Genomic DNA, 19,418 nt, shown 5'->3' on the forward strand with positions numbered 1-19,418 from the left:
TCTTAGAAGAGCTGGCAGAATTAGATATCACTGAAGATATTCTAAGAGAGGAATGGGCTGCTCAACTGGTTGCACAGACTAAGCCAATGCCCCGTCAATCCAAGAATCTGGCAGATAAACTCATTGAAGAGATTATACAATTGAAAGAGGATACAGATTCATGCAATAAAGAGATATACAAGTTTGAGGGTATGATTCAATCTGGGCGGTATGAAGATGGGTGGGATGTCTCTGAAGTTAGAGTGACACTTGCTGAACTCAAAGAGAAATGCAACAAACTAGAGAAAGCCTACAAAAGTAAACGTGGAATGCTTGGAACAGATGGCCGACTCCAGCTTGATCGGTTATTGGGAAACAAATTCTTAAAAGTCCAGATAAATGCCTTGGCCTTAAAAAAGAGGTTGAGAACCAGACTTCAGCAGCGAAAATTTGAACTTGATGGATTGGAAAGAGCTTACCGTAAAACAAATACCAATGGTAGGCTATAAATACTGATATCAGTATTATACCTCACTAATGACATAATGTAGAGAAGAAGCTACTGGACCACTCAGTGTCTCAAATCAAGCGGAAGGAACCTGGTATTCAACAGCTTGCAAAAAAATACAATGAGTTATGTGGAGAGTTGGAGGCTATGATTAAGAAGAAACAAGCACCACGTGGTGCTCGTGCACCTCATCCTATTGCTAGTGATGGATTGTTCAAGCTGGATGTTGATGATGACATATGGCAAGATGTGGGCCTAGATGAGACTGATCTTTTACCTGGAGGAGAAATCCCCAATTGGTTGGGTGATGAAAATGTTCGAAAGGGAATAAAATCCATGCTTGAGTTGGATAGATGTAATGAGGAAGAAAGAAGACTATCATATGAGAGAAGTGCCATGCAAGATTGGCTCATTGAGGAGTGGAAATGTGTAACAATGGCTATGGAGAAGAATGAATTTTTAGCACGCTTATGCAACAACTGGCAAGACAAAACACGTATGATTGATCCTCACAAACCTATGCCAGATTCATGGGGACCATCATTGGAAGATCTTATGGAGGCACATAAGTTTGAAATGACTGCCATGGTTGCTGAGAATGAAAGAGAGATATATGATGATGACAATGAAGAGGAGGAAGATGATGAGGATGATGAGGGTGATGAAGAAGAGGGTGAAGAGACAGAGTTATTGGAGGCTGTTGAGATGGTAGCTTTATCTGATGAGTTTCGAAAAAGCTATACAGACTCATTGTTTTGACTATTGATAGGACAAAAGTGTATGTAAATAGTGATAAGTACTACTTTCAGAAGAGTTATGCATTATAAAGTGTTCAAATATATGATTTTGGATTGTAACTTCAATAAGAAACAAAAGAAAAAAGCAATGTACAAAATGTTGAGAAAGCTGCGCCAGAAAAACCAAGTTTTTTTTTTTGAAACTGGGACCCCAGATACTCCATGACACTGGTAGGAAATATTCTAGCCATGTGACAAGGCGAAAAGATTTTTTAGCAGTGTGACATGCTTGGAGTATATCCAAGTGATGTCACACCACTGAAAAATTTCTAGTCACTCTGGCACACCTCAGACATTTCTGGCCAGTTTGACTTGGCTCAAACATTTCTTACCAGTCTGACACCCTTCAAATATTTCTGACCACTTTCACTTGACTAGGATATTTTTGAACACAATTTAGCTACCCAAATATTTCTGGTCACAATATTAGAGGTCAAACATTTTCTATCAAATCCAATAATATATTTCCTTCCAAAGGCCAAAAAAAAACTGGCCAGAGGATCTATTAGCCTGGATAATTTTTCAAGATTTCCTAGCTAATAGCTTGTTCAAGGTGGGTGACTGAAGTGAAACTGTGGAGAAGATTTTGTAGTAGGCAGCAACCATGGTAAAATTTTCCCTTGCTCTCTACCACCATGGACTCCAAGCAACATTGTGGACAAGATGAACCTCATGTTTGGACAGCTCTTGCTGGAGGATCTTGTGACCCTGAAAAGGGAAAACAGAGGAATTTTTAGGGATCAGTGCTGATCTACTGGCTCAGGCTCCTTGTCAATTGACAGTTCTGAGTTTGACCCATTTATGCAGAGCTTTCAGTTTGATCCTCAAGAACGATCGGGAGCTATACGGCAATACTTTACCCTCCCCAGGTTAGTCCATATGGACTCCATGGAAGGGGGGATGGATTCCAGGAATCCATACTTTTTTTAGATGGATTTCATACAATTTCCAGGCAACTTAGCAAGTGGGCTGGCTGTTTGAAAAGTTGTCAAGTTGGGAATCACACTTCTACACTTATTCATACTAATAACTGCTCAAGAAAAATTGATATATATTGAATAGGACTATGTATATTTATTTTACTACATTAGACATTGAAGGGAGAGGCAGAGGGAGGGGGAAGTGATGGAGAGGTGGTGGGTGTGGTGGAGAGTGAGGAGGGATGAACTCATCGGCTATGCATGGGTTGTAAGGGTTTCGGATGTAGAACAGAATTTTTTGGCACCATTGTGACTAGAGAACTCTCGACCTCTGCTGACTTTCCAACAACCAGGCGACCTCAACTGTCCATTCTGTTTAGTCATCATACCTGGACCTCTCAGTCATGTGTGGTGTCCTTTTGGTGTGAGGGGCGATGGACACTATTGATATTAGTGACTAACACAATCAGTGTACGGTAAGTAAATATATATTTAAGAAGACTTTAATCAATGTAACATTGACTACTGTAATGACCAGTTGAGTGTGTACAACAATATCAAGTGTATGTGTTTTATGATCAGTAACTCACATTGTGATCCAAGTGATGAGGGGGAACACATTGAAACAACTATGTAAGCACTGTAAGATACCAAATCCTCTCCAGCCTTGCCTTGCAATTCCTTCCAGTCGTTCCCAACACAAAAAACTCCAACAATCCAAAGTTCAAGAAGCTCTGAGAGCAGCGGGGAGTGCAGTTGTTAGGGCGGAGAGACCATAAAGCAAAGTGGATGAATTGAAGAGCGCAGCTTGGGGTGCGAGGGACCTGGAAGGGAGAGGTGAAAGGATGGGAGGACAGAGCAAAGAAAGGCACACAAATGCTGCTGTGTCAAGACTGTGAATGCAGCTAAAAGATTACTTATGAGAACAATGATATGGAGGAGGGGGAGGTGGATGATAGTGAAGGGGAATGTGTATCAAGAAGGCATGCCCTACTCTGAGTCTGCTGTAAAAGCAAGCCTGCAAACAGGGCATTCAGCAACCATACAAAACTAGGGGAAATACTCACTTCTTCAGAAGATTGAGAATCCCAATCTGTGTTTTTTCTTGCTGAGTTATGGAGGCACACTGGAGGCCAAGAAGGGTGGTTTCAACCCTCTGAAGGGTGCCCTCCACATCTTTGAGATTTCTGAGAGTAAAGGTCATCTCACCCAAACAGTGCAATAAGTTGGCACTGTTTCTTGCATTGGCTTCTTTTCTTATTGGGAAAAATAATCACAGAGAATGTGTTTTAATGAGGACTCTATATGTGTAACATCAAGAAAATTCTGAATGTTATGATTAGAGCTGAAACATACCAGAATCAGATAGGACTGGAGATGGAGGCTGTTCTGCACAAGATGAAGACTGTGCTGCTGATCCATACAGGTACTCGGTTGTTACCAGTCGCGATAATGGGACATCTGCAGGTGCTGCATGGGTCAACATGGGATCAGTCGATGTAAGAGAAACACCAGACAGTGAAGGCATGCTGGAAGTGATAACGATGATGATCACTGTGGGAAGTGGGCCTTACATAGGCCGAAAAGAAAGACCCTCCTGTCACAGTGGACAAAAGTGTGACAAGTGCAGGGTCTGCAGCCAAACAAACCCGAATTGGGGTTGGGTGCAAGAGGTGACCAACTGAGCATCCGCTCATATAAAGCCCTGCCTACACTTAATGAAAAAAGTGCTGGCTTTATGATAATAAAAAGACATGGTAACAGGAATGATTCCCTATCATGAAGACTGTGGACTTATACACATTGATCTATAGGCAGTTGCCTTGTTATTATGATAACTAATGGTAGCCACTAGTGCTCTTTGGTTGTGCTGTGCTCCTGCAGTGACCTTGCCAAGTGATGTGGCACTGACAGACCTCTCCTCTGCCCTGCACCTTCTCTTTCATGGTCTTCTCAATGGGTTTTGGGGAGGTCTTAGTCATGCCCCACTGATTCCTGCCGGACTCCAGTCATTCCTGCGGATTCTGGTGCCATTCCAGTGGAATTCAAACAGAGACTACTGTTGACAGGGGTCTGTGCACATTTCCAATTGGCTGTTGTCAGATTCAGGGTACATATCCAAAAAAGGAAATTTGGGTAATTCTACTAAAAGAATAGCAGAAAGTTCACAAAAAATAAAGTTGGTATATGCAGTGTATACACCATGAGGCACTGCCTTCAGGGTCCATGTCAGGGTCCTCTACATATACTCCCAATAGGAAATGTAATCTTGTATGATGTTCATACCATTTTTTCCCTTGTTCAGGACAACATCCTTCCCCTTCTTCCCCCCATGTCTGGGCTTATTAACAACCATCTCATCCTCCTGCTCAGCCAGAACTTCTTTCTCTTCCTCCTCCCCTTCCCCCTCCTGACTCTCCTCCTCCCCTCCTCCTCCCTTCCCTCTCCCCTATCTACCTCCAGATCAGCCTTGGATGCCTTCTTCTTTGAGTTGGATCTTAATCTCTTCTTGGGGGTCTGATCAGCAGCAGATCCCTGCCTCTTCCTGGCTGTAGAGGTGGCAACTGAAGTAGATTTGGTGGTGGCTCTGGTGGTTGGCATTGTGAAACAGTAGCAGTGGTGGTGGTGAAACAGTGAGCAGTGGTGGTGGTTATAGGGCAAAGGGCAAGAAGAGGCAAGAACACCAGATATGGCATGCATACAAACACAACAACATCTCATCAGGCCACACTTCAAAATTCTAAAAGATATTGTATTCAATGCTACCTATGTAAACCAACACAACTTAATGTAACTATGTATCTTCATAATGTAACTACATACATGTATAATGTACAGTCGACATTCTCACAATGCATAACGCCGGTCCCCAGCTTTTTCTATGCATTGTGGGGTTATATGCAAGGTGAAACGTGTCACAAAGTGTGACTATTTGTGACCTCTGCTAAAAATGTCACGCTTCCAAAATCATTATGTAGCAAGGCGAAAACTAGAGTATTTACATGGTATCGACATCCATGGGGGAGCAACTATCATTGAAAAAAGAGTCAAGAGATGTTTGTTGGAAAGAATTTGCTTGCGAAGTGTTTAACGACCTCTTCTTGCGAAATGGGTTGATGGGAGTCGAAATACTGCACAACTCCGAGCCAGTCATGGAGTGTGAGGTGTTCTCGAACCGTGCTAGGCTTACTGATGGCCGAGGTTCGAGGGGTGTCACTGTTTTTTGGAGGACGAGGGGCACGAGGTGCATACGGCCTGTGCCCACCTCGAGGTTTCCATTTCTTCTCTTGGGCTGCTGGCATGGAAAGGGGTGTTGGCGAGTTTGGAAATTATGCTCAAGGGGTGTATTCGTGGCACATAGGCAGATCAGGGTAGATTTTGGCCCCAAAAAGTCAGGTACCATGAGGTGAACAAGTAAATACCCGGTGAATCTGTAGATTTGGTTGTGCATAATCCCAAAATCCAGTATGCATTATTCAATACGATATTTCATGCATAAATCCCTGCATATACCATTGACCAGCTAGTTGCACTCCAAGTAGGAACTTAGGAGGTGGACAGTTGTAATCAATTAAAGGAGATTTCTTCGTGGTCAGAAAAGTACAGTGTGAACGAAGCCAGCGTGCTTGGGAGTCAACTTACTTGGAGACTTTTGAATAAGAAGTTTTAAAAACACAGTATCATTTAGACGAGACAGTGTACTCGTGCCCTTAGTTTTGGAGCGTAGTGACATAATAAAAGCTCACGGGAGTCATAAAAGTCAATTGAGGTCGTGTTTTGTGTTAATAAAAGAAACTGTGATCAAAGAACTTTGCATTTAAGAGACCAAGTTCCCAGAAAGACATACTTTGTTCTATTGAACTATTCTAAACCACACCTTATAATAAAAACCCGTTTTGAGACGAAATCTCTTGAGACTTAAACCTAAGAAGACAAAAGTGGTATTTCTTAATACCAAAGGCCCTCGAACTTGTGCACTGAGATTGTGATAGTGTGTGTGTGTGTGTGTGTGTGTGTTTAGGTGTTTAGGGTTTTCCCGACGCGCTTGATCCTTGTTCGCGTGTTTCGCACTTTCACGGTCATCCCCGTGCAACGCGTATCACCGGCTAGAGCCGGGATTTAGAGCCTCATCAACCACACATGCTAGCTCATTCAAAACAAATAAAATTGGGTTTTGTTGTACATATTATTTAACTAGTAATAGAATATACTGTAAATGAACCTAAGATCATAGAAAATAGCTAAGAATTGCCTGAGACTCAGTCACCCCCTACCAAAACAGAAAATGCAACATATCTCCAGAACACAGACACGCAAACCTCTCGTCTCTTTGGGACCTTTAAACGACACTATAGTAGATTGTAAACGAGCCTTAGATCATAAGAAACGATGGAAATTTGACCAACCTAGTGTACTTGCCCCCCCCAAACAGAAAATGCAACATATCTCCAGAACGCAGACACACAAACCTCTCATCTTTTTGGGACCTTCAAATGACACTAGAATATGTTGTAAACGAGCCTTTAACAAAGGAGAATGATGGAGAACTCATGAAGATAGAGTACACCCTCCTGCTGAAACTTAGCATGACAGATCTCTCAAAAATATGATGGCAGATGCCTCTCGTCTCTTCAGGCCCTAAAATCGACAGCAAATAGCTGGTAATCAACACTGATTTGGTGGAAAACAGTACAGAACTCACTGAGATACAATATAGCCTCATGGTGTCTATCCAGCACCCATTACATGTTTCTTAGGGCTATTATTGGGCCATTCACGTGCCCATTCTTAAGTTATACTATGCCGAACTCATTTATAATTGGTGTGGTACACTACTTAAGTTTACGGTCATACATAGATTGGGGGGGAGGTGAAATGGGAAAGCAAAAGAGCATCTGTCGTGTCTGAAGCACTATATATACGAGGCACTTTAGGGCAGGCTTAGATGAGGAGCCTGCCCAGCACAACCCAACCAGTGACAAGTTCCTGGAAATGCATGTGAATATCCTTTTTTTCCTGTCTGGGCAAATGGCTGTTTCACAATATTTTGTGGGCAGTAGATCTGTCACCTTCCCTGATTACTATTTTCAGTACAAGGCTGCCTTTGAAGCTGGTATCTGGATGATGGAGGACCCTTGGCTGGGGAGGGCCATTGTGTGTAAATTACCAGTTGAGACCACGTGGACAGTCTAGATGATGGTCTGACCACAATTTTCAGTTGCAGCCAATATAAAGGGGGAGAGCTCTACTTGCTAGACCTCAAAGTCAAACTGGAGTAAGTGGCTGCTGCATATATCTCTATCTTTGCCTGAATTGCAGATAGGTATGACCCAAGGACCCTGGTCATTTTCCTGTCTGGCTGACTGTATCATCACACCAGAGAATGGGAGCCTGGCAGCCATACCCAAGAGAATAATGTCACTCCTGGATGGGTTGGAAACATGTTTTTCTTCCCCAAAGTCTCTTTCAACAAACTGAAAGGGGAACCCCTCTCTGGAACAAGAGAACATGATGGAGGGTGAAAATGTTGATGTGGAGGAAACCATAGATGACAATGAGGAAATGGTGGATCGAGTCAATGGCCTGGTTTGCAAAGGCTTGGAAAAAAGTCTCATCTCTGCCTGTAGGCCCAGAATTAAAGCACAATCTTTATTGTAGGGTGTGAGGACTCAGCAGGGCTGTGGTTTATAAACTGTATCTAAGTGGTAATGACTCTGAAATGCTGCCAGTTGCACTGGCTACTAATGCAGGAGACTATTTACCACTGAAATTGGGATAATATTTTGAAAGATTACAAGTGAGTAGGTTTTCTTAACAAAAAGTTGAATAGCAAGAGGGACAGGGGGAAGTATAATAGCTGCATGGCTATTTTTCATGGAAGTTGATAATAACAAATGTAGTAATTACAAGAAGCACAAAAGGCAGTTTTGATAGGAAAAAGTCGAATTAGTGAGGGACATGCAGGGTCCATGATATCCATGATTTTGATATCAGAGCAGATCTTACCATCCTGCTTGGTGGAAAATGAGCCAATGAACATCACAAAATTGGTGTTAGCCCTTCTCTTCCTAGTTCCTCTGGTGAAAAAAGCCTACCAGTTAGACTTGCATCAGGGGTATCAAGGGAAAAACTGTAATATCAACCTGACCTGTTGATGTGACTGGTTTACAGGGTCCTCTTCTCAATCAGGAACAGTGTTCAAGATCGATCACATGCATCTGCAGCAGGAGGTCCAAGATTCACCAAGTAAATGTGGCACTATGTAGGGGCAAATTGCTTTTGTTGCTAGGTGGCAAACAGTAAATATGTTACATGAAAGCAAAATGATAGATCACCCCAGACAAGCATAGGGTGGCCTCTCAAAATTTGTAAACAATGTGATGGCTGTAATAGAGTGAAGGACAGAGGCAAGGAGGTTACCAAATAAGGAGATTATTTGTCAGCTTATCTCTTTATATAGTAGAATGGTCCTAGTGGAGGAAAAGAATCTTACTATGCCTTACCAAATAAGGCAAATTTCCTTTTCTATCCATATGCAGGTTTTTTATTTCACAAACATGCTGGTACAGACTGTACAGCCCAGAAAATGTGTGAGTAGCATTTGAAAGTCCAGTCCGGTGTGGAAGTGCAGAGTGTACTACTCACGGCACTTCCTTTATTTCTTTATTTTTTATGCGCGCTAGTTTTTACGGTTTTTACTTTTTTATTTTAGTCTTTTACTTTTTTAGGATTCGAAGTCAAGATTCAGATACTCGAAATTGATTACAACTGCAGTGCGCTCAAACACGTCGAAGGACGACTTGCTGGATTTGATGACGTCATCTCCGTTTACCTTTCGATCAGCAATCTTCATAGGATCGGCCTTCAAACCTTCGTCTTCGTACGCTTGAATTTATTTTTTCTCCTTATTCGCTGTTATTTGTTACTTACGACAAATCCTTTTGGGGACCAAAACCGAGCTTTAGGACTGGATGGTAGGGTTGAAGCGTCGACAGCTGTGAAGCCCGCACTGAGGGGGGCAGTCGTGTACGCAAATAGGCCTCTCTCAGCGTCGATTAGCTCCCCGAGTTATTCCCAGTCCAACGGTTCGGCGGAGGAACTTGACGGGATGTGTCACAATCTATTTTTACTTTTATTCTTTTAATGTCTTCTTTTCTTTAGAACTTTTCTGGACAGGCAGCACGCGAGTACGTGCAGATGCCTTGTGATAATTATTTTTGTACTTAAGGTGTCCTCCCACCTCGCGAATTGAGCTTGATCTTTTTCCTCTCCAAGTATTGTCCCTCTTCTAAGATTTTAAGATTTTCAAGAACCCTCAAGAACGACGACGACCAAAAAGACTTCAAAATTCTCTGATACTCGCCGTAGACTCTCACGCCATCGCCTACAAGTAGTTTATACGACACACGCCTAAACACGTACTCACACGCTTAGACGCTGAGTGCCTCTTTCATCATTCCTTTGTCCCTTTTTCTCTCGTTCCTTTCTTTCCCCTCCTTATTTTGGTAGACGACCAGTTGCTGTCTCTTGCTGTTGAACTTTCGTTCTTCCACACCAGTCTGGTCTTTTCGTGCCCAGTGCCTTAGACCATAACCATAACTGGTCCTCCCAATTCCAGAAACTCCAGAAAACCAAACCAAACCGCAACAGACCAGTCTTTTGCGGTTACAAGACTGGTTTTAACCATCTCTGGTCTTGACCGGTTTGTGACTGGTCTAAACCAGTCTTCGTAGGGGTCAGGTGGCTATGAAACAATAATATTTTATGTATGAGGGCTACACAACTTGGTACATAGTGATGTGCACAGGTGACCACAGGTGTCTCCACATTTATGTGTCAGGGGATCAAAATTCCCATCACTACTGTTTCTAAGGATCAAATTTGTTACCAATCTATTCCCTTCACTTCTGCAGGTTTGGACCTGCATCAGATATGATTTCCGTCACTTGGATATGTCAAACGCCACCAATGACATGTTTCTCTGCCGTTCGTCTTTTTTTCTTCCTCCCTGTTTATACCAGCTAGACCTTTGTACCCCGGACATGAATTCATAAATTTGTCAATATGTATACAGAATGTGTTGAACAGTCAACAGCCAGTATTCACAATCATCCAACATGTGTGAACCCTCCATCGGAGTCAGTGCATGCACTGTGCAGTGGTCAACGTGATATCAACACAAGTACACATCCGGTCACGTGTTTGTTCAACCTCACGGATAAGTACAAGTTGTCTGCACAGAGACGACTTACTTAGTCTATGTACTTGCAAACTCTACAGTTTGTACACCAAAATGCATAAATTACTACAAGAAATACAAAAGATATTTTACACAAGAAATACAAGAGATACAAAACACAAGAAATACAAGGGGAACTCGACACAAGAAGTACAAGATATTAACAATCATTTATTGAATGAAGATAAAGATAAAAAAAGAGCCATACCAACACATTATGAGGCCATTGACTATGGTGCCGCACCAACATCAACTTTAGTACTTACGTTGCTGCTAGAGGTGTCGTTGGTTGGGATGGTGGAGCTGGGCCATGACCAATGGGGGTTCTCGTTGGGCCAGATGGTGGTGTACCATGAGGGGCGAGGGGAATGTGGTATGGATTGGTCAAGCTGGGCTGATTGAATGAGATGGCAACCATCAGGCGCAGCTACTGTTGGTGTATCTGTCAAGGTTGAACATTCTTCGGATGGCTGATCATGTTCGTCTTGAGGCTTTTCAACCTGCTGCTGTGTCTTGTGGCCAGTTCCCCACCATTGCCGGAATTGTTGTCATCATTGCCTGCCTTTTCTTTGTCCAATTCTTCCTCATCATCATTGTCATTGTCGTCCTTGTCGCTGTTGTCCTCGTCATCCTCGTCTTCATCATCATCAGACACCACGAATGTGTGTATCTTCTTTTGCTTCTTCTGCTTCTCACTCTTCCTCCCATATTTTCCTTTGACACTTTGCTTATGTTTCCTGCCAGTGTGTGCACTTAACTCCAACTCCGAGGCCTTCGGTGCACTGGACAGTAAGGGCGCTTGAGAGGTATTGGATGGTGAATTCATGGGATGCAGTGCATCGTCTTGAAGGGAATCCTTTTCCATGGCGTGCACCCATTGTTCTTCTGGTGCTGAGACAGTATAATATGAGTAAAAGAGTTGCACGAAAACCTAGTGTACTTCCAATAGCATGTTTCCAGAAATGCAGTGAATGCATTTGTTACGAGCTTGTAGCCGGCCTTATCCGCATGATCCCAGACTTTCGGAACTGCCTGCTTGTCCACCCCATAGTGCATGCTACATACACGATAAGTCGTTGTTGAATGACCTAAGGAGCAGCTTGCCTACGTACCTGATGACATTCAATTGTCCCTGCCTTTGGGCTCTGGCCCCCCAATGAGGACTGTAACATGCATCCCAATTGCCTCGCCCACCCCTTCTAATAATGGGCCCAAGAGACTTGGGAGTGCGTCAAAAACTCTGGCAAAGATGTCAGCCCTTGCGTAATTGAAAAGGAGGGAAAAAAATTTACTTCTGGGCGTCAGCTGGTTCGAGTAACCTTGGCATCGAACCCCACTCCTCGATGAGCCGCTTTGCTTCTTCCCACTCTGAGCGAACAACTTCGGACCATTTATCCTTTTTGTCCTCGCTGAGTTTTGCAAATTCTTGCTGCTTGAACTTGTTACACTCCTTGACGCAATTTTTCTTGAGTCTGTTCGCAGGCTCAAACTCTGCATCGAATCTAGCCTTCAACGATTGGAAGTTGTCTTTACCCCAGGCCTCCCAACCTCTGTAGAAGAATGGAGATGGGGTCATCTTTTTTGGCTGAGTTGGACCATGGTAGAGCAGGAGCAGCTTTCGTCCGGTGATTGTACCATTTATAAATCATTTACTGAGTGGAAGCATTAGCATATCAGGAAGTGGCTTTGATCCATGAAGGCCATACACACCTTTTTCATGGCTCCGATAATGTTTCCCTTGTGAGTGGCTTCCTCAGCATGATAAAGGCATCCCAGCTAAACTGACACTGTGAGCTTTTGTCTTTTTTTTTTTAATGTCAAATTTATAGTCTATTGGGGCGAGGCCCCATGTCAGACTTTACAACTTTGTAGACTACCTAAGGCCCCTAATGCCTTATACCTGACCCCCGTTGACTGTCCCCTGCACTGGTGAAGGCACGCCCAAGGCATTCATTCCCCCACACAGCCCAGCACAGAAACACCGTTTGGGAACACATCCGTATGGTGAGCAGGGTAGTCTCATGTCCCTCTGCTTATCTGATGCAGTCTGTATGTGATGTGTTTCTTCTTCCAAGTACCTGATCACAAAGTGAAGGGTACAGCTAATATGGGATGAGCGTGTTCAGGTGAATGAAAATATTGTTGGTGTTTTGTTGCTGTTTGCTTGAGTGACTGTTTGACGTGGTCAGTCTGACTGAGTGTGATTAGTGCTTGAAGTCCGCAAGCTGAAATGCAGGTAAAATATAGAGTGGGGTTTTTAAGGGCAAACCCACCGACAGAATGTCGGCTAATCTGTCCATGCTTCGTTTCTGTCGAATGAGCTCTTGAAGCCGCCAGCATTTCTGTTGCACCTCCTAAGTGTACTAGCCGCTCATCCACTTCCTTCCTCCCCCCTGGTCCTACTGTTTCAAGTAGCCATCCACGTATCAACTGTGAGCCTGCAGTTACTGCCACAGGTGAAGAAACTGGTGAGGAGAGTAATGGGGAAGATCATGAGGAGAGTGATTGGGAATATAGTGATGTTGGTGAGGCTAAAGGTAATACTTGTTTTATAATTGTTGTTTCATTTGTTTATTTTTTTTTAGATGTTGATAAATCTACGAGCCATGATCACTTGGTCGAAGGTAATATTTCAATTTTAACTGGGTCAGTTCAGCCATTTATTATACTTGTCTAGCTATTGATCTGTCTGCGAAGGAGAAGGAGGTTGTTCAATTTGGCCCACCAAGAGGCCGTTGTCAGGCCAAGTCCGGTTCTAATCATCCTGAGCCCATCACTGAAGGTTTTACTTATTTTATTATTGTTGTTCCATGTACTTGTTATTTTTTCTAGATGTCGATAAATCTACAAGCCATGATCAGTTGGTCAAAGGTAATATTTTGGTTGAATTGGTTATTTCAGTGGTTTGATAGACTTGTCTAAATATCAATATTTCTGGTCTTGCACCTCCTGAGCAGGAAGAACCTGTTAATGGGTCTTCACATTCTACAGGAGGTGTGTTGCGTGGGTGTGCTCTTGGGAATACTTTCAATATAGGTGATCCTGTTGGTGATGTGCCCCAAGACATCACACCTCTTGCCAATGGCTGAATTAATGTTATGATTGTGCAACAACCCCCTTCAGATGCTGTCATTGAGAATGCTACCTCACTTCTGAATGTCAGATCCCCCTGTTATGATACTTTGGGCCCAATTCTGAAAAAAAGTTGCAAAGTCCTATTCTCCTGTGCGCAGTGAGTACTTTATTATTTATAGATATAGAATGTGTAATAAAGCTTTGTCCCAGAACACAATTATCATGTCTATGTTTTAGATCAGAAGCAGTGGTCTATCATGGGGTGTTACAATGTTGTAGTTGAGGATGATGAGACTGCTGTTTGGGAGGAGGATGAGACTGGTAAGGTGACACATATTCTTCTGGTAGGTTTTATTGCTTGTTCTTGATTTCAGTTTAGCTCAAATTATATCTAGGAAAAGGACCACAAGGAGGTGTTTGCCTCTGCAATCTCCCCATTGTTCCATTGGCACTCTACTTCTATTGGTTCTCACTCAGCATCTGTTCCTCGTTGATACGGGTGAAACATATTCAACCGTATAAAATCCGATTTTCCCGATTTTACCATTAAAATTGTCTTCTCTGTACATACAGTATATACAATTGCAATGATATAAGAGTCTTTAAACATACCCGGTTCAGTAGACTAAAAGTGCATATGCGTCGAGTCTGAACATAGGACTAAGGCCTTGGAGCTGGCAGCAGTATGCACCATGACATTATACTTGGAGCCTATCTAGGATTCACCCACCATGAAATAGAGTATAAAGAAGCTCTAGAGTAAACCACCCAATGCAGGGACAAGATTGCATTACTACCAAGGGTTTAGAAACATGTAATGGATTTTAATATGGAAACTCGGACTTTTATCCTGCGATAATACTTCCAAGACTTCTAGAGGATAAACTACATGTGGACATTATGAAATAATGTTCTACTACTAGAAAGACTATACTGCGACTATGTAGTATATGTATGAGGACCAAGTGTGGCTTGCGGCCATGTAAAACATCAAGTACGGCAATACCCGTGTACACATCAAAGAGTGATGTGTCGTATCGTCCAAGACACGTGATGCGCAAACCGGGAAAGACATTAGGTAATCCATCCTGGAGACCCCCTGATAATTAAGAAAGTCATTTGAAGCTCTTCGGAGTGCCATCCAATCTCCATATGATAACAGAAACCGTGCCGAGGTATTTTAAATTAACGACCTCCGGAAATAAAGAAGCCGGCAGTGTGTCTGCATACATATCAAACACATCAGCACGCCCATCACTGAAATGACACAATATGTCAAATTAGTAGCCGAGCCCATGAGAAAGAAGCATGCAGAACTGGTCCGGACTAGATATAATTAAAACCAGATTGTTCCGTGTACGCATCAAACACTGATGCAATTGACAAAGAAAAGATACCAACACTACAAAAACTGTAGTGTACCACAAGAGAGACACTATAAACTATACCACATGATCATTAAAAAGCTATTTGTATTTCAGACTGATACATAACCATAGAAAACACATTTAAAAGCATAGATAGGGGTTTTTGGAGTATATAAGGAGCGCACTGGCAGGTCAAAAGGAAGGAATCATCCCCCGTTGACCAGCTAGTTGCACTCCAAGTAGAGACTTAGGAGGTGGACAGTTGTAATCAATTAAAGGAGATTTCTTCGTGGTCAGAAAAGTACAGTGTGAACGAAGCCAGTGTGCTTGGGAGTCAACTTACTTGGAGGCTTGAATAAGAGGTTTTAAGCACAGTATCATTTAGACAAGACAGCGTACTCGTATCACCAGTTTTGGAGTGTAGTGACATAATAAAAAGCTCAAGGGAGTTATAAAAGTCCGATAAATCCATGTTTCGTGTCAATAAAGAAAACTGTGTTCAAGAACTTTACATTTGAGCAACCAGGTTCCCCGAAAGACATACTTTGTTCTATTGAACTATTCTAATACCACACCCCATAATAAAACCCCGTTTTGAGACGAAAACTCTTGAGACTTAAACCTAAGAAGACAAAAGTGGTATTTCTTAATACCAAAGGCCCTTGAACTCGTGCACTGAGATTGTGATAGTGTGTGTGTGTGTGTGTGTGTGTGTGAGTGTTAAGGTGTTTAGGGTTTTCCTGATGTGCTTGATCCTTGTTTGCGTGTTTCGCACTTTCACGGTCATCCCCGTGCAACGCGTATCATCGTTCTTCTTCTGTAGTTCATCTGAGGTGTCTGGCCCTTCTAAGCTTTCTAAAGAGCACAAAGCTCTTCTTCTGGACTATCTTGGGATTGACAGGGACCTTGCCTTTCTGGAATCATCTGGGTTATGCTCATCATACCAGAAGTTTAAGGCTATCGTAGATTCTACTCCTAAAGTTATGAGCTTGGGCAAGGATGAAGAGTGGAAGGCACAGTTTGATGGTGCAGCTGTCTGGGTCCCCAACCTTGTCACATTCATTGAAATCTTCATCGCCAAGTCCCAGTTCTATCAGTTTGGGAGGCCACTTTTTCTACGAGCACAGGAATATCTTGAGATGCGAGACTGGCTTGATGAGGCAGAGGATTGCCTTTCCACTAAAGATTTGTGGGAGATAAAGGGTAGTTGAAATCTGGGCTTTCCTGACTTGAAGAAGTGGCTTGAGAAGAAAGATCGGGAGGTAGAGATGAAGAAATGTGATCAGAAGGGAAAGAGGAAAGCTCCAGACAGCCCAAAGAAAAAGAATCATGGCACAAATCAACCAGTGGTGCAGAGAAAGCACAAGAAGGTTAAACAGGCAAGGGATTCAGAGGAGGAGGAGGAGGAGGAAGCTTCTGAGTAAGTAGTGTTGTGACTTGTTTTGTTTCTTTTTTAGTGTGGTTTGAGTTTGGACAAAGAAAACTGATTTGTACAATAGTTCTACTTTTTTTTTCAGACTGGCTTTCTTGTTTTTGTCATCAGTTATCTCTCTTGTACTGCAGCACTGGATTCTAGTCTGGCTTTTCATCTGGTCAAATCTACTTTTATGTGCATCTGCCACCCCTCCAGTGCAACAACCATTTCCAAATATTCCATTTAGTACTTTCAGTGACACAATCCATATGATCTTTGGCTCCAATATTTCCTTGGCCTCTGTTCTTGCAGTGTCATTCACATTATTTGAAAATCCTGATCTATTGAATCTTCATTTTCGTCAACAACAACGGATATATGGAGATGAAAAAAAAGTTCAGATTTCAGGATGGATAATTGCATTGATCAATGCCCTAGTGGACAAACTTGGAAACAAGAGAACTGAAACTTTATTCTCTGAAAATGAACTTGCACGAAAGCCAGATCAGAAGGCAAAGGTTGATCTTCTTGCTGTAAAGCTTGACAAACTAGCTGGCTGTCTAAAACTATCAACATTTGATGAGAAGGGAAACTATAAAAGAAAATTACTTCCTCTATCACATAGTAGGATAGAACCAGCTTATGTCATTTGTCCCCCTTCATTTGCATGTCAAACTCAAGACTGTAGTCCAAGATCGTTGCGTCAATCCACCAAAGGTTCTGACATACCCTTGGTTACTTTGATCAAAAGGCAGACAGTATACCAACATGTACCTGTGCTTACTGGAAAGTGTCCAAACTGTAAAACATTATATGCAGCCGATCATGAAAGATTCAAAGATACATCAACTGTTGAGAATACTTTCAAACGAGTCTATATCAACTTAGCCAAATATTTGAAAATTGGCCAATCAATCTGGGTTGATCGTGGGTTTGCACTGGCAGCTTTAAATGCTATGTATAATTTCCATGCTTCAGCATCTGCATTTTCAGAATACTGGAACAATACATATGGAACAAGAGAAGTTTCAATTACACGTGCTCATGTCTGGCAAGCATTTGTACAACAATCTGTTTGCACAATTGCTGAGGAATCTGAAATTGATGCAGAATTTGATGATGGATTAAATATCAAAGAAGTTACTACTCAAGCATTTTCACTCTTGGGGGAAGATGGAATATCAGAGCTTCAGAGGATCATGCTTGTAATGAGTGTACTCAAAAATGCAAAGATACAAGTGATGTGGTTTTTAATAATCCAGCAGCTGTTGTTGGTGTTGATGCTACAGATGAAGATATTCCTGCCTTGGCAGAACCTCCTGAGGACATGGAAGTTGATGCACCTCGGGTCCCTTCAGATGATAACATGGATACTGATGATATCCCAAATATAAAAATGGTTGTTCTTGATGGTATAGTCATGGGTCCCCAGGTAAATGAATTACCTTTAGATTCTTGTCATAGAGTTTGTTTGTTCACAATTCACTTTTTTAGCACTGTGCATATGATAATTACACAAATGACCTTTCTAACTCTTGTGGTGGATCTCTATGTGATATACATCACATAGAGCTTGCTTCTAAATGCTTAGTCCATGGTTGTAATAACAGGAGAGTAGAAAGGACACTTGCATGCCAACAGCATGAACCACAGTGGCGTAAACATGCAAAGAACAACAAACGCCACAACCAAGCTGGAGTCCATCGGATGTTACAACGCCCTGGGGAGAATAACCCTTGGGAGCCAAATCATAGAGGACCAAATCCCCAACAACATGATGATCCAAATGCAGAACCATGAGAACCCCCCAATTACTTTTGTGCAGGTAGATTCTATTGTGTTGAGACTGTTTGTGCACCTTGTGGTGTTGTCATTGCTTGGACAAAGTTTGATAAGTCAGAATCACCAACAAATATTTTGAACTGGCTAGGAAAGATTTATCCAACAGAAGAATCAAGGCCTGATTATATCTGTATTGATAAAGGCTGTCAAGTACTTGCAACCGCAGTAGCAAATGGAAGTTGGGAGATTTGGAAAAAAAACTACTCGATTTATTGTGGATGCCTATCACTACATCAATCATCGAGTAGCAGACTTCCTATGCCGGAAATATTGTAATCCTTAACCTGGTGATGGATCTGCTCCAAATCTGGTAGTCATAGCACATGATAAGAATGGAAGGCCATATGTAAAGCAGGCATTCAATACACAGGTATTTATTCATATATTTTTCTGAGCTTGATACTAAACATATTCTAGGTTTGTGAACAACTCAATGCATGGCTTGGTGTCTATCAATCAATTCTCAAACGTATGACACCAGGCAATTTTAACTGGTTTATACACACCATGTTATTCTACCACACAAAGTATGTTCTCCACAAACAGCAGATGAAGAAACCAGAAGAAGGTGAGGAGGATAACTTGGGTTTAGATGAAGAAGTCCAGGATGATGAGGATAATAAATGACAGCAAAGGGAAGTGTGAAGAAGTGTATATTAGTGTAAATTCACCAGATTCCAGTTCCATTCCTGTGGATTCCGGTCCCATTCCTGCGGATTCCTGTGGATTCCTGTGGATTCCTGTGGACTCCTGTGGATTTCTGCAGGAATGGGTGGGGCACTATAAAGTACTGGGGATGGGACCTGGACCCCGATACAGTCAGTGTCTAGAATGCTTACCTTTGTGCTGCCTGCAAGGAGGAGAAACCCCACATGTAGTGTTTGCAAGTCCAGTCTATAGGACTGAAAATATACATAGGACCAAACTGGACTGAACCACAGTCTGGTCTTTTTCCAGTTGCAGTTGCCCACATTTGGGGTCAGTCCAGTTACCAGTTGCCATGTTTTTGTAACTATTTAAAAACCAAAAAAGACCAGTTTAGATGAGTTGCAACTGGTCTTTCATCCTACCACATGTTGGACTTTACTCACTCACATTTTTACTTAATTTTCAGCCCCTGAATCATCAAAAATGGTCAAGAATTGGTTGAGATATGGCCAAAAACAATTTTGTACATGTATTTTTTTGTAGATTTAAATGACCTATAATTATTCTATGTACAGCTATATGACATCATAAAAATGACAACAGCACACATGACCATTTGTACCATGTGA

The 19,418-nt window shown here is 42.2% G+C and overlaps 6 protein-coding genes across 6 annotated transcripts; 4 read left to right on the forward strand and 2 right to left on the reverse strand.

Annotated features, from left to right (window-relative positions):
• Positions 1 to 86: 86 nt before the first annotated feature.
• On the forward strand, positions 87 to 1,246 carry LACBIDRAFT_313345 (uncharacterized protein; the record flags this gene model as incomplete). Its single annotated transcript, XM_001888809.1, has 2 exons — positions 87 to 477; positions 531 to 1,246. The coding sequence occupies 2 exons, from the start codon at positions 87 to 89 to the stop codon at positions 1,244 to 1,246; spliced, it is 1,107 nt and encodes a 368-aa protein (XP_001888844.1).
• Positions 1,247 to 2,928: 1,682 nt separating this feature from the next.
• Positions 2,929 to 4,805, reverse strand: LACBIDRAFT_334109 (uncharacterized protein; the record flags this gene model as incomplete). The annotated part of the gene is made up of 8 exons (XM_001888854.1): positions 2,929 to 3,109; positions 3,272 to 3,380; positions 3,561 to 3,758; positions 3,854 to 3,913; positions 4,117 to 4,199; positions 4,286 to 4,346; positions 4,491 to 4,545; positions 4,662 to 4,805. The coding sequence occupies 8 exons, from the start codon at positions 4,803 to 4,805 to the stop codon at positions 2,929 to 2,931; spliced, it is 891 nt and encodes a 296-aa protein (XP_001888889.1).
• Positions 4,806 to 10,658: 5,853 nt separating this feature from the next.
• LACBIDRAFT_334110 (uncharacterized protein) lies at positions 10,659 to 12,019 on the reverse strand (the record flags this gene model as incomplete). The annotated part of the gene is made up of 6 exons (XM_001888855.1): positions 10,659 to 10,673; positions 10,710 to 10,885; positions 10,975 to 11,374; positions 11,428 to 11,500; positions 11,556 to 11,642; positions 11,736 to 12,019. The coding sequence occupies 6 exons, from the start codon at positions 12,017 to 12,019 to the stop codon at positions 10,659 to 10,661; spliced, it is 1,035 nt and encodes a 344-aa protein (XP_001888890.1).
• Positions 12,020 to 12,172: 153 nt separating this feature from the next.
• Positions 12,173 to 14,012, forward strand: LACBIDRAFT_334111 (uncharacterized protein; the record flags this gene model as incomplete). The annotated part of the gene is made up of 14 exons (XM_001888810.1): positions 12,173 to 12,183; positions 12,316 to 12,372; positions 12,410 to 12,447; positions 12,490 to 12,492; positions 12,652 to 12,679; positions 12,859 to 12,875; positions 12,900 to 12,980; positions 13,029 to 13,067; positions 13,121 to 13,225; positions 13,276 to 13,334; positions 13,356 to 13,437; positions 13,567 to 13,675; positions 13,718 to 13,862; positions 13,914 to 14,012. The coding sequence occupies 14 exons, from the start codon at positions 12,173 to 12,175 to the stop codon at positions 14,010 to 14,012; spliced, it is 873 nt and encodes a 290-aa protein (XP_001888845.1).
• A 1,616-nt stretch (positions 14,013 to 15,628) lies between these two features.
• LACBIDRAFT_334112 (uncharacterized protein) lies at positions 15,629 to 16,352 on the forward strand (the record flags this gene model as incomplete). The annotated part of the gene is made up of 3 exons (XM_001888811.1): positions 15,629 to 16,088; positions 16,233 to 16,305; positions 16,343 to 16,352. The coding sequence occupies 3 exons, from the start codon at positions 15,629 to 15,631 to the stop codon at positions 16,350 to 16,352; spliced, it is 543 nt and encodes a 180-aa protein (XP_001888846.1).
• Positions 16,353 to 17,941: 1,589 nt separating this feature from the next.
• On the forward strand, positions 17,942 to 19,418 carry LACBIDRAFT_334113 (uncharacterized protein; the record flags this gene model as incomplete). The annotated part of the gene is made up of 5 exons (XM_001888812.1): positions 17,942 to 18,124; positions 18,559 to 18,709; positions 18,823 to 18,959; positions 19,060 to 19,119; positions 19,365 to 19,418. The coding sequence occupies 5 exons, from the start codon at positions 17,942 to 17,944 to the stop codon at positions 19,416 to 19,418; spliced, it is 585 nt and encodes a 194-aa protein (XP_001888847.1).

The sequence above is a fragment of the Laccaria bicolor genome, genomic scaffold (assembly GCF_000143565.1).
Source record: "Laccaria bicolor S238N-H82 LACBIscaffold_59 genomic scaffold, whole genome shotgun sequence".
In the NCBI taxonomy this organism is placed as follows: Eukaryota; Fungi; Basidiomycota; class Agaricomycetes; order Agaricales; family Hydnangiaceae; genus Laccaria; species Laccaria bicolor.